This window comes from Scyliorhinus torazame, chromosome 19 (assembly GCF_047496885.1).
Source record: "Scyliorhinus torazame isolate Kashiwa2021f chromosome 19, sScyTor2.1, whole genome shotgun sequence".
NCBI lineage: Eukaryota > Metazoa > Chordata > Chondrichthyes > Carcharhiniformes > Scyliorhinidae > Scyliorhinus > Scyliorhinus torazame.
The window spans coordinates 71,383,123-71,395,950 of record NC_092725.1 but is presented as its reverse complement, the minus strand read 5'-3'; the positions used below and the strand labels follow the sequence as shown (position 1 = coordinate 71,395,950).

The window sequence follows — 12,828 nt, the reverse complement described above, 5'->3', positions numbered from 1 at the left end:
CCTTCCAAAAACAAAATAGAATTCAGACTGTCTATTTGCAGTTTCAGAGCAATAATCAATACATTCCTTCCTGATATTATTGTCAGCCGTGACACAAAAGATAGTGGGGAAAATGCACAGTGATAATTAGGTAGGCGATCACTGATATCAAATAATTATTTAGGTTAGCAGAATGAGACTGCCATGTAATGTTACTTGAGCATCAATGTATTTGATAAATCATATACTGTTAGGCTCAGAGTGTCAATGAAAGATGCAATATCATTAGAATATTGTCACTTGAGGGCAGCACGGTGGTGCAGAGGTTAGCACGGTGCCGACGACCCGGGTTTCAATCACCGCTCAGTGTCAATGTCTGTATGGAATTTCCACATTCTCTTCGTGTCTGCGTGTGTCTCACCCCCAGATCCCAGAAAGATGTACAGGGGAGGTGTATTGGCTATGCTAAATTGCCTCTTAATTGGAAAAAAAATAATTGGTACTCTAAATTTAAAAAAAAAAATATCGTTGCCTTGCATTTAAAGAAATACATCAAATGTGTCTTCATTAATCTTAATATTAATCTCTAAATCTTTCAGATTATGCCAACAGCAACAGAACAACAACATACAAGTTTCATACCAACAGTTTCTGGAAGGCCTTGGATTGAATAGCATTTCTAAAGTCAATGGTACTGAGGTTCCTTCGCTCAATCAACAGCAAGATAAAAAGAGGCAAGCTCGCTTCTCCACCAATGCTTGATAATGATGTATTATTTAAACTTTTGCCTAAATCTCTATTGATTTAAAACAAATATTTGGGAAATAAAGAGGCCTGTTCTAAAAAAGTAAGCTTGATGCCCTTCCAAGAATCTTAATTCTAAGCTATCAGAAATATTATTTTTTTTTTAAATAAATTAGAATACGCAATTATTTTTTTCCAGCTAAGGGGCAATTCAGCATGGCCAATCCACCCACCCCGCACATCCTTGGGCTGCGGCGACTAGACCCCCGTAGACGCGAGCAAACACCCCCCCCCCCCCCCCCAAAACCAGGCAGGTCACATGGAACGTGTGAGGCCTGAATGGGCCAGGCAAACAGTCCCGTGTGTTCGCACATTTGCGGAGGCTGATTCGGGACTGGATATGAAGATGAGGAGTGTGGCGATGTAGGTGAATATGTGGGTGGCTTTTGAGGTGGGGAACATTGTGCCAGATTTAGGGGGGGAGGTTCATCATGGTGAATGGGAAGCTGGAGGGGATGCCAGTGGCCCTAGTAAACGTTTACGCCCTAAATGATGTAGCTTTCATGAGGCGGGTGCTGTGAAAGATTGCTTACCTGGACTCACACCAGTTGATTATGGGGCAGATTTTAACACGGTTATAGAAGTGAGCTTGGATCGGTTGAGCCCTAAGTAATCAAAAGTGTCAGCAGTGGCGAAGGAGTGAAGGGGTTTATTGAGCACATGGAGTGGTGGACCCATGGAGATTCTAATGAACTATTTGCATCTTCCTGCTGGTTAGGGCGGGAAGCTCAGCAGGACATCGGGAAACCTGGGTGGGCTGGAAGACTCGTGGCCAGTTTGACGCCCGGCGCAAATTCCAATTTTAACCTAACGGATTCAGCGGCCATCACAAATCCGATGGCGAGCGGGCAGCCCCAGAGAATCCCGGTCTCCATGTTTGATATATTCAGCCAAACATTTGTAAGCCAGTGCTTGGACAGGCCTAGCCTAGCCAGGTGCTCAGATAATGCCTGTATTAAATTCCAGCTTGAGTATAAGTTATTCACTATGTAAACTTACAAATTCCCCAGTTAGATTCCAGACTGTAACTCAGTCTCTGGTGTCCAGTATTTAATATATAAATTAATTAATTTTGTTTCATTACTTTTTAAAATCATCCTTGGGTAACTTATTGATTAACTGATTTTATTTATTTTACTCAGCAATTTTCTTCCTCTAATTTTCTTTGTTCTCACCCCTCTTCCTTCCCTGTTTACTGTTTGATAGTACTTTTATTATAGAGGTGTGCAGCACTTCTAGTTAAGGTGAGGTAGGTGACTTCTTTCCACATGTCTGTCAATGCAACTGTATGACCTAGTTACTAGATTTGTGACACAAACAGTGTGGGTACTTAACTTCTTATTTTCATATTTTTTGTTTGTTTGTCAACCCAACCCCTTATCCCCTTCCCATGACATCTTCCCATGCAGTCGCAGAAGACACAATACCTGTCCCTTTACCCCCTCCCTTCTGCCTGTCCATGGCCCAAGTCACTCCTTTCAGGTGAAGTAGCATTTCACTTGCAACTCCGTTAAACTTGGTTTATTAGATTGGCTGTTCCCAATGTGGCCTCCTCTACATTGGGGAGTCTGGGTGACTACTTTGAGGGACACCATCGCTCAGTCTGTGAGCAAAAGCACAATCTTTCTGTCGCGTGCCATCTCAACTCATCATGCTGCCCACATACCATCCTTAGCCTGCTACACTGTTCCAGTGAAGCCCAACACAAACTGGAGGAACACCTCACCTTCTGATTCGGCCTTCTGGACTCAACATTTGAGTTCAAACAGCTTTAAACTATGAATCTTCTTGTCCACCTTGACCCCTTTTATTAATTAAAAAAATATTTGTCCCACAGGGCCATCTGTCACTTGTTCTTATGTTTTGCTTTCACCAGGCACTAACCTTTGTTCTACTGTGAACACATTCTGTTATCTTTACCTTTATGCCAGTATCAATACCTTTACACTGCCATTAACACTTCCTTTCTCATATTCCCTAAACACCTTTGTACAATCTCGCCGAGCTCACACATATCATTGACCTATTTTGCTCCACCTACTCTACCCGCCTCTAACACTATAAAATCCATCACAATTCTCCCTCTCTTTTGGTGCAAAGAAGGGTACGTTAACTATGTTTCTCTCTCCACAGATGCCGTCAGGCCTGCTGAGCTTTTCCAAAATTTTCTGTTTCTATTCCATTACTCTATGTTTTAATATACTTAGCTGCTGAATTATTTCCGCAAGTAATTCCCATGGCAATTTGATGTTTATAACATCAGGTTAGGAAAGCAAGAAAATGAAGACCTCATACTGGGCAAGATGATGACTGTGAATGAAGTGAAATCAGAGCTGTGGCAACGTATTATAAACTGTGATACTAACATTAGGAAAAGCTTCCTTATGCACAAGAAGCAATCCAATGGCAAAATCAACAAGGAAGGGTTCAAGAAGGTGAGAAACGTTTGATTTTATTTTTGAAACCAGTAAGGTAAATGCTTACAATAGAATTAGATGCTGTAGTTCTTCTGAGTCTTTAGCTTATTCATTTGTTCAACTTACTGTTCTCTTTCATTTGCATGGCATCTGCACGCATTCACACAACGCAAAAGGAAGATGTATCATACATTAGAGAGAAGTCATCTTTATCACAACATTTTTTATCTCCTTTTTCCGATCCAATATCCCCCACCCCTATGCATCCTCTACTCCCAGTAGTTGAACTTTGCACAGTTGCAAAGGCATCAGCTGCCATCCAGTACATCAAGTAGCCTTTATTCAAAATGAACCGAGGAAGTGAATGTTAATGGGAAAATCAACCCTAGGGACCATCGTAACTAAGCCTAATCCTCTCTTCATTCATTGTCCAGCTGGGTACTTCCAGCAGGGGACTCTAAATATTGAAAAGGAATGGGGGACCTGGATGATTTTCCTTTCTCTATCTTAACACCAGGACCAATTGCAGCTTTCCTGCCACTGGCCCGAAACATGTAAATTCACAGCACAGCCTGGAGGTCAAACATAGCACCTGGCTAGGCTTTACAACTCATTGGATTAACTAATTGGTATGAGCAGCTCAAATTTGCATCATGTTCATTACCAATATTAATGTACATAATTTTAGCATTTTCTCTCTGTTTGTGCTTTCTTCTTCTTAGCAGCAATACGTAGTGATTGTATGACAGCCATGATCATTATTAAAGAACACATTCATGGCAAATGGAATAAATTCAATTTTTGCAATGCGTTTTGTGGTATTATAGGTATTACGGTACCTGAGAGGCTAAAGTACCATTGGTAGAACCTGGATGCTTGCTATTGGCTGGAGTTTATAATAGCTCCGCCCTGATAGGTGGGGTATAAGAACCCGTGCCGCCCCAGCAGCCCTCATTCTGTACCTGAGCTGCTGGGGGAAACATCTAGCTTATTAAAGCCTTCAGTTGGACTGCAACCTCGCTTTAGTGGTCACTGATCGTGCATCACGTTTAAAATAATTATAACACTCATGTAACCCTGATGACACAACGGAATACATTATTTTTTTTTAAATTCTAGGATTTGCCAAATTTCACTGGTTGAAGTATAAATGGAATAATCCCCCAGCCGATAATGAATGCTCTTTTTGTCTATTCCTGTAGAAGTTCTTAACCTAATCCTGAAATTGTATTGTCTTAAACTCCATAGCTTTGATCAATTCATTATCCTCATCTTTATAGCTGCACATTCATTGGACTGAATTTTACATGGAGGGGGAGGGGAGGCCACTCCCCCTCCCTCCAGCGTAAAACTTGAGAGTGAGCTTGCCTGTTGGCTCACCCTGCAGCCATTTAACTGCCAGCGAGCCTTTAATTGGCTTCAGATGGGACTTCCTCCTCCATCTGAGAGCAAGTTCCACTCCTGAGAACTGATGAAGAACACCAGGACCGGTAGCCGCTGCTGAGACTGCATCTGTCCTGAAGAGAAGACACCAATAGAACCCGGAACAGTATTGATTGGAAGCTTCATTGAGGCGAGATTGGCAGGACACAGTGATGGAGAGGTGTGCCAGGGTGAACAGGGAAAGGGAAGAAGGGGAAACTCACTCTAATAGAGGACGGGGCTGCAGTTTCGTAAGGAGATAAATGATCTTCATGCAGCCAGAGTAAGTACACCTCCTTGTGTCTCTCTCAGCACCTCGCAACACAACCCTCACATCTCCACAGTGATCTCACTCCCATCCACCTCGTGGGGTCACAGCAGTTGTCATGTGTGCGGCCCCCTCCCCACGCAATACCCCAATAGCTCAGATGCCCCTCAAATGCCCGCTCCCAATCACCTCCCACACATGCCAGACTTCATTCCCATCTGACATGGTACAAGTGCCACCTGCACTCTCCCCATCTGTGTCATTGCAGGACAAACTCAAGCACAATAGACATGAGTGGCCACAGCCGGCTGGAATGATGCCGGAGCTTAAGACCCTAACCCCATTTGAGGAACGGGCCCTTGAGCTTGCCGGCGAGCTCGGGGCCAAAGACATAAGTGAGAATCTTCAACACATCCAGCCATGACCGAAGCCTCACATAAGTGACTTTTCTCCTATCAGTGATCCTTTGTCCCACCTTAATGCTATCTCCATTCCATTGGAGGTCAATCAGCAGACCCGCCTCGACCATCCTCACGGTCCTGAGACACCACGGACCTGAGTAGCTCCGAGGCAGTTATTTCGGAGACTAGCATTGCAGAGGTGTCATACCTACGCCCATATCCTCCACCAGCACAGATACTCATACCTCAGTGGGATTAAGTAGTAGGCAAGCTCCTGGGTCACTCACTGGTGAACGCCTCACAACTGATGATCCACAGTAGGCAAAGGCAGGTACGTGCCAGGGACTCAGCACCTGAGGGCTGGCGGTGCCCAGGACTTTTTCTGAGCCCCGGGCCAATGACGTACCCCTGGGTATGGTCGTCCCAGAGCAGCTGGAGCTGCAGAGGCAGAGTTGCATGCATCAGGAAAGGATGACAGCACTCTCCTCGGACTGCAAGGCCGACTGGAGGGAGCCCATCACCTTCTATTTGAGGGGATGGTGCTGTCACTCCAATGCAACAAGGCCAACATTGGAGACCTGGGCACAGGACGTGAAGTTCGTGGTGGGGGATTTACACTCCATGGTTCAGCTCCTGACCTCCAAGGCTGAGGGCATGGGCTCCAGGGTGCAGGGCTTCAACTGCATGGTGCAGGCACAAGTGGAAACGACTTTCAGTGCCAGAGGACAGTGGGACTTTTGGATCTCACTCCAGCTGCCTTTCTAACCTGTTGAGGAGCCATTGGACCCCCCCCCCCCCCGGCATTCCTCCTGAGTGAAACGTTTGTTTCTACAGAGCCTCAGTGGGCCACATTCCCCCATATGGGTGAGGTGTTAAGACACTTAAGTGCATTCAATGCACCTGCGTTCTAACCTCATGGGGGAACAAGACAACCCCCCCCCCCCCCCGTCATCCCTTGAACAGGGTGACTGATGAGCGACTTCCCCATAATGCCTTCATTGGAGGCCAGATCTATGTCACCTCTCTGTTATGTAGATGTGAGGAGTTTTGGAAATGTGCTGACCTTCAGCTCTCTCAGGATATGGGACATCCACTCTTGCACATCCCCTATTTGAGCACCTTTCCTATGAGCTTTGGAGTTCAGTGTTTCGGGTTAGGCTTCCAACTATTTTAGTGCAAATCAAATAAACAAGGAAACTAAATAAAACAAACTAATAGGCAAATTAAAGGGAAAGCTCCCGAAAAGGAGCCTTAAACAAAAACACACCACCCCGTGGGTTTCCCCGGATGCTTCAGTTTCCTCCCACATTCCAAAGATGTGCAGGTTAGGTGAGATTATAGAGATGGGGCAGGGGAGTGGGCCTTGGTAGGGTGCTGTTTCGGATGGTCAGTGCAGAATCAATGAACAAAATAGCCTCCTCCTGTACTGTAGGGTTTCCATGAAAATTAAAGCATAAACCAAAATGTGATTCAGGGGATTGATAAGGCAGCCTATTCCCCGTAGTACCCACCTGGCATAGAAGGCCTTGATGGTGCTGGTGGACCCCACGCGCTCCCTCTCCAGGGACACCAGCTGCAAATGTTGCCGTAGTGGAGTTGGGTCTGATGACTCCCCTTGATCACCCGCTGCCTGGACTTGTTTATGGCAAGTTTGGACAAGCCCCAGGAGCAGGTTCACGAGGAGGGCCTCCTCCTTTCCCGTCTCCCTCTGCACCGGATGACCGTAGAACAGGAGCGTGGGACTGAAGCAAAACTGTGATAATAGGTTTTTTAAATAACTGAAAAGGGGGTGCAGTCTAAAGCAATCTATATAAGTATGGTCCATGGACTCCACAAGGCCACAAATAGGGCAGGTGTCTTCGGAGTCCAAGAACCAATGAAACTTATGGTTGTATGGAATTGCTGCCTGCAACGCCCTCCACCCCATGTATCTGATATTAAGGAGGAGGAGGACTCCGGAGAAGGTCCTCCACTGGGGACACCACCAGACAACAAGTGGAAATCCCTCCACTCAGTACAAAGGGCACGGAGGGACTCTGGTATCCGAGGGGGGAGTCGGGGCTTGGGAGCGATGTAAAATTCTGTTCGAGATGGGGTGTCGTCAGATGTGTGTTCACCACACACTTGCATCTCCTTGAGTGCCGTCAGTCTTGGTGCAACCGTTTTGAGGTCATGGATGGCATTGGCCACAAGCTGCACTTGGGCGCCAATTAGTGGCACAGTCCAGCATTGCAATGCTGATGAAATTGACAGGAAGGGTCAGGAATCCGATTGGGCAACTGGTTTCCCCATATGGCAGGTGAGGCACACCTGATGTGTGTGAAGAATAAAATTAGCACGTCAAATTCATCCTTAAAGGGCACCCTCATTCTCCCAGCTCGCAATGCTGCGGATTAAGTGAGCCTTCCAACTTGAATGGCCAGCCACCAATACACTAATCCCTGTCAGCCTGGCTTTCATCACCAGTAGCCTTAAACTTCCATACATCTCATGCCCTCTGGCTTCACATGCATATGGGGGTTCATTTTCACTGCAGTCTACCTCCTGTGGGAGGATCTCACAGGTCCTCCCCCCCCCCCCCATCCCCCCACCCCATTTAAGGGTCTTCAGGTCTCATGAGGCTGGAAAACAACCCCTGTCAGTGTCCCCCACTCTGCCCATGCAGCATGGCACCTCGCAGTCACCCCCAGCATTGACCCCATGGATTCACCTGCTCTCACCCACTTTCCAGTTGCCACTCTGGAAGGACAATCCCTCAGTGGTTATATCACTCAAACCCAGCAAGCAGGACACCGGAAGCACAGCCTGCACACCAGCCGCCAGACCCCTTTAAACCTAGAGGCTCACAGACTTGAAGGGCCCTAAGGCCTGTGAGCAACCCCACTTCCTGAGATGCTGATACTGACCCCACCCCTCCCGTGGCCCCAAGTTGAACTTATCTGGGATTCCTGCGACCTCTACACTGCCCCTTCTGACTGGCACCCTGGATGGTAATGGCGACCTGAGTGTTTCCCGATTCTCGCCATCTTTCCGCCTGCTTTGCCGTTCTCACTGATGGCTAACACGGGCTCAAAATTCCACCCAAAGAGTGTGGTACTTTATCAAATTATGCAGTGACATGTAAGCTACAATGTTCTGTGTTAAGAAGTACTAGAATGTGTGTATGTCCATAAAACTAAAAGACATCGATGCAGAATTAGGCCATTCGGCCCATCACATCTGCTCAGCCATTCAATCATGGCTGATATGTTTCTCATCCCTAATCTTCTGCTTTCTCCCCATAACTCCCATTGTGGGCAGCACGGTAGCATAGTGATTAGCACAATTGCTTCACAGCTCCAGGATCCCAGGTTCGATTCCCAGCTTGGGTACTGTCAGTGCAGAGTCTGCACCTTCTCCCCGTGTGTGCGTGGGTTTCCTCCGGGTGCTCCAGTTTCCTCCCACAGTCCAAAGATGTGCAGGAATTGTCAGCTTGCAGGCTGTGTAGGAAAGCAGGCAGCTTTTAATTTTGCTTTATATTTAAAACAGGTTTCGGCGACTTTTTTTCCACCCATTTATAGTCAATTGATTTTTTAAAAAATCAATAATTTCGATCATTTAGAATTTTAAGCACGTCACAGCTTCATTAAAGTTGAGAAAAGGTTGTTGTTAGCTGGAACTACTTTGCAAATGTTTCAGTCAGTTTCACTGTGGCTCTCCCACTACTCCTGATAAGTAGATAATGGGCGAGATTTATTGGCCACGTCACGCTCGAACAGTTGCACGACGTCGTGGGTCGATGCTGGGTGGAGCCTCCCACGGTTTTCCAGCAGCCACTATGCCTTAGGGGGTCTACCCAAGTCCCGCGAGGCATTGATATCAGGAACCCACCCACAATTGCAAAAAAAATGGTTTTATTGGATTTTCACATCTTATATTAAACAAATTGTTTTACATTACATATTCGTGGTTTGAATGTTGAGTTTCAGGTGTGGTACCCGCGAGTAGCACTTTACAAATGCAGTTAGGGTGCGGTTGTGGTTTATATAAGAGAAAAAGACAGAGAAGTAAAAAATAAAAAGCAAGATTTTTAAAAATCAACCAAAGAGTGAATGGGCCAGACTCGCTGTACATATTTAAAATTGCCTGCTTCGTCTTCCTTCGGTGGTGGTGAGCCTTATTTGGCCGGTCTGCCTCTACTGCCCTGCCTGTTGTTGGCTGTGACTTGTGCTTCTCTGCTTGTTGCCATTCCCTCTGGTCCTCCTTTTGCCTTTGGGTTTATCCCCCTGCAGCTGAGCCCCTTGCATCTAGTTTTTTTGTGGGTTCATCCCCTCCCTCCCCCTCCGGCCCCCTCCCTCACGCAACCCTTCTCCTTCCTTTGCTATCCATGTCTCTCCTGTGCCTCCTCCTCGCAATTTAACTGAGCACCAAATTCTCCATCCTCACTGGCAGCGGTAGCGAGACAGACTCGCAACAGAGAATCTCGACCAGTATCTGCATTGTAGCTCTTGTGTAGGAGTGAAATTTCCAAGTCTGAATCTCTCTGATCCAGGGGGATAAAATGGTGCTCTGGCCAGATCACTTTGTTTTCTCCATGTAGCCCCCACAATATCCTTCACTTTCTATCAGCTAATTACAGGACGTATAAGAAGGAATCCATAGCCCAGATTGCTCTCTGCTCATTGCTGAAGGAGAGAGGGCATGATGATAGAAATTGGTCGTAGAAAACAAATGGGTTACTGTAAATATCCTTATTGTTTGATGGATTTTATTGCGAAATAATCTTCTGAGTGAAAGCCAATTAAATGTGTGGGATAACCATCTTTGAAGCAGTGGTATATTGTTTTAGCAGGCAGAGACCTGTGCAGTTAATGTATTATTAAAATATATTTTGTAACATGATGTTTAATTCCTTGGTCTTTAGGTGCTGCATGATTGTGACATAATCATGGATGAACACCAGTTTAACATTCTAGCTGATGTATTGGGTTTCAGGAATCAAGACTTAAATTTCTCTGACTTTTCTGAACGCTTTAAAGGTAACTAGAATATTAAGCATTAGTCACACAGCGATTATAAAAACATACCGATTGTATCTAAAACCGGCTTCCATCATCACAACAGCACCTGAAGTGCTGTTCTTGCATAGGAAACATTTTAAATGATTTCACCTGTTCTTTCTTGTCTCTAAATGTACTCATCAGGCTCCTCCTGGTATTCACCACACTGCTTCTGTCTGAGTTATCCCCCTTTTGGAACATTTGCTTTCTGCAACTAAGATTTTTAAATCCAAGTTTGATATTGTCTAGCCCTTATGCTTTGATTTACCTTATCTTTATTTCTACTCCTTTCAGCTTTGATGGTATCATGCACTCCTCGACCTTCATGCGATGTGGGCATCACTAGCTGGGACAGCCTTTATTGCCATCCCTAATTACCCTTTGTAGTGCACAAAGACTCCGTGAGACGAATAGAGTGAAGTCGATGAGGCTTTATTAAGCGTGTCTGTTCCCCCGCAGCTCGATAGTAAACTGGCCTGCGGGGGAAGACTCCGGCTTCTTATACTCCGCCTTCAGGGTGGAGCTAGAGGTCAACGGCCAACCAGGACCCGGGATCTGTCAGCCAATGACATTAGGACTTCCAGTCCCACATGACCCCCAATACATACTACCACATTCACCCCTTGTCAAAAATGAACCCGGCGGGATGACGCTTCGTATGGTGGTAAGGGTTTACAGGGCTGGTCCTGGGAGGAAAAAAAAACATTCACAAGGCAATACAGTATTGTACAATTTTGTCCTGCTGCAACTATTTACAGAGGGTATGGGAAGAAAAGCAAAATGTTCTTGTGAAAAGTCCATATTTAGTTTTAGATCGACGCCACGAGTCGGTCGGGTGGTCTGGTCGTCCGTGTCGATCGCCTCGGCCCCGGTGGTGGTGGTGCTTGTACCGGTGTTGTCGCCTCCAGGAGCCTTACGTTTTCAGCTTGGGCTTTATTCTTGGTCAGTGCTGAGGGGAGGGGAACCGATCCTCCTGGGAAGGGGGCAGTCGCGGGGTGCGGTGGTGGCAGGAAAGGGGGGGGTTGGGTTGATGGTGTCGGGGGGGGTGTGCGTGTTGCCGGTGGGCGCCAGATCCCGCAGGGAGACCGTGTCCTGTCGGCCGTCGGGGTACTCCACATAGGCGTACTGGGGGTTCGCGTGGACCCTTTCGACCAACGGGTCCGCCTTATGTCCCCGCACATGCTTTCGGAGCAGGATGGGTCCTGGGGCCGCCAGCCAGGTCGGCAGCGACGTTCCAGAGAAGGACCTCCTGGGGAAAACAAGGAGACGCTCATGCGGCGTTTGATTAGTGCTCGTACATAATAACGACCGGATGGAGTGGAGAGCGTCCGGGAGGACCTCCTGCCACCGTGAAACTGGGAGGTCCCTGGACCGTAGGGCCAGTAGGACGGCCTTCCAGACCGTGCCGTTCTCCCTCTCTACTTGCCCGTTCCCCTGGGGGTTGTAGCTGGTCGTCCTGCTTGAGGCTATGCCCTTGCTGAGCAGGAACTGGCGCAGCTCGTCACTCATGAAAGAGGACCCCCTGTCGCTGTGGACGTAAGCGGGGTAACATAACAGTGTGAAGATGCTGTTCAGGGCTTTAATGACTGTGGCCGCGGTCATGTCAGAACAGGGAATGGCAAAAGGGAAGCGGGAGTATTCGTCCACCACATTAAGAAAATATGCGTTGCGGTCGGTGGAGGGGAGGGGCCCTTTGAAATCGAGACTGAGGCGTTCAAAGGGGCGGGAAGCCTTAATCAGGTGCGCTCCATCTGGCCTGAAAAAATGCGGCTTGCATTCCGCGCAGATGTGGCAGTCCCTTGTGACTGTACGGACCTCCTCTAAAGAGTATGGGAGATTGCGGGACTTGATGAAGTGGTAAAACCGAGTGACCCCCGGGTGGCAGAGGTCCTCGTGGAGGGTTTGGAGGCGGTTAATTTGTGCGTTGGCACATGTGCCGCGGGATAGGGCATCGGACGGCTCGTTCAGCTTTCCGGGACGATACAGAATCTCATAGTTGAAGATGGAGAGCTCGATCCTCCACCTTAAGATCTTGTCGTTTTCGATTTTGCCCCGCTGTGCATTATCGAACATGAAGGCTACCGACCGTTGGTCCGTGAGGAGAGTGAATCTCCTGCCGGCCAGGTAATGCCTCCAATGTCGCACAGCTTCCACTATGGCTTGGGCTTCCTTTTCTACTGAAGAGTGGCGGATTTCTGAGGCGTGGAGGGTCCGGGAGAAAAAGGCCACGGGTCTACCCGCTTGGTAGGGTGGCCGCTAGAGCTACGTCGGAGGCGTCGCTCTCGACCTGGAAGGGGAGGGACTCGTCGATGGCGCGCATCGTGCCCTTTGCGATATCCGCTTTGATGCGGCTGAAGGCCTGGCAAGCCTCTGTCGACAGAGGGAAGGTCGTGGTCTGTATTAGGGGGCGGGCCTTGTCTGCGTACTGGGGGACCCACTGGGCGTAGTATGAAAAGAACCCCAAGCAGCGTTTCAGGGCTTTTGGGCAGTGCGGGAGG

The 12,828-nt window shown here is 47.6% G+C and overlaps 1 protein-coding gene across 3 annotated transcripts in view; it reads left to right on the top strand.

The window, feature by feature from the left end:
• Positions 1-12,828, top strand: part of efcab6 (EF-hand calcium binding domain 6) — a 200,550-nt gene that overhangs the window by 103,286 nt on the left and 84,436 nt on the right. For all 3 annotated transcript variants that reach the window (XM_072484515.1, XM_072484514.1, XM_072484513.1), the window contains 3 exons: positions 579-713; positions 3,047-3,218; positions 10,195-10,309. In XM_072484515.1, coding sequence (XP_072340616.1) covers positions 579-713; positions 3,047-3,218; positions 10,195-10,309 — 422 coding nt within the window. The remainder of the gene's footprint in view (positions 1-578; positions 714-3,046; positions 3,219-10,194; positions 10,310-12,828) is intronic.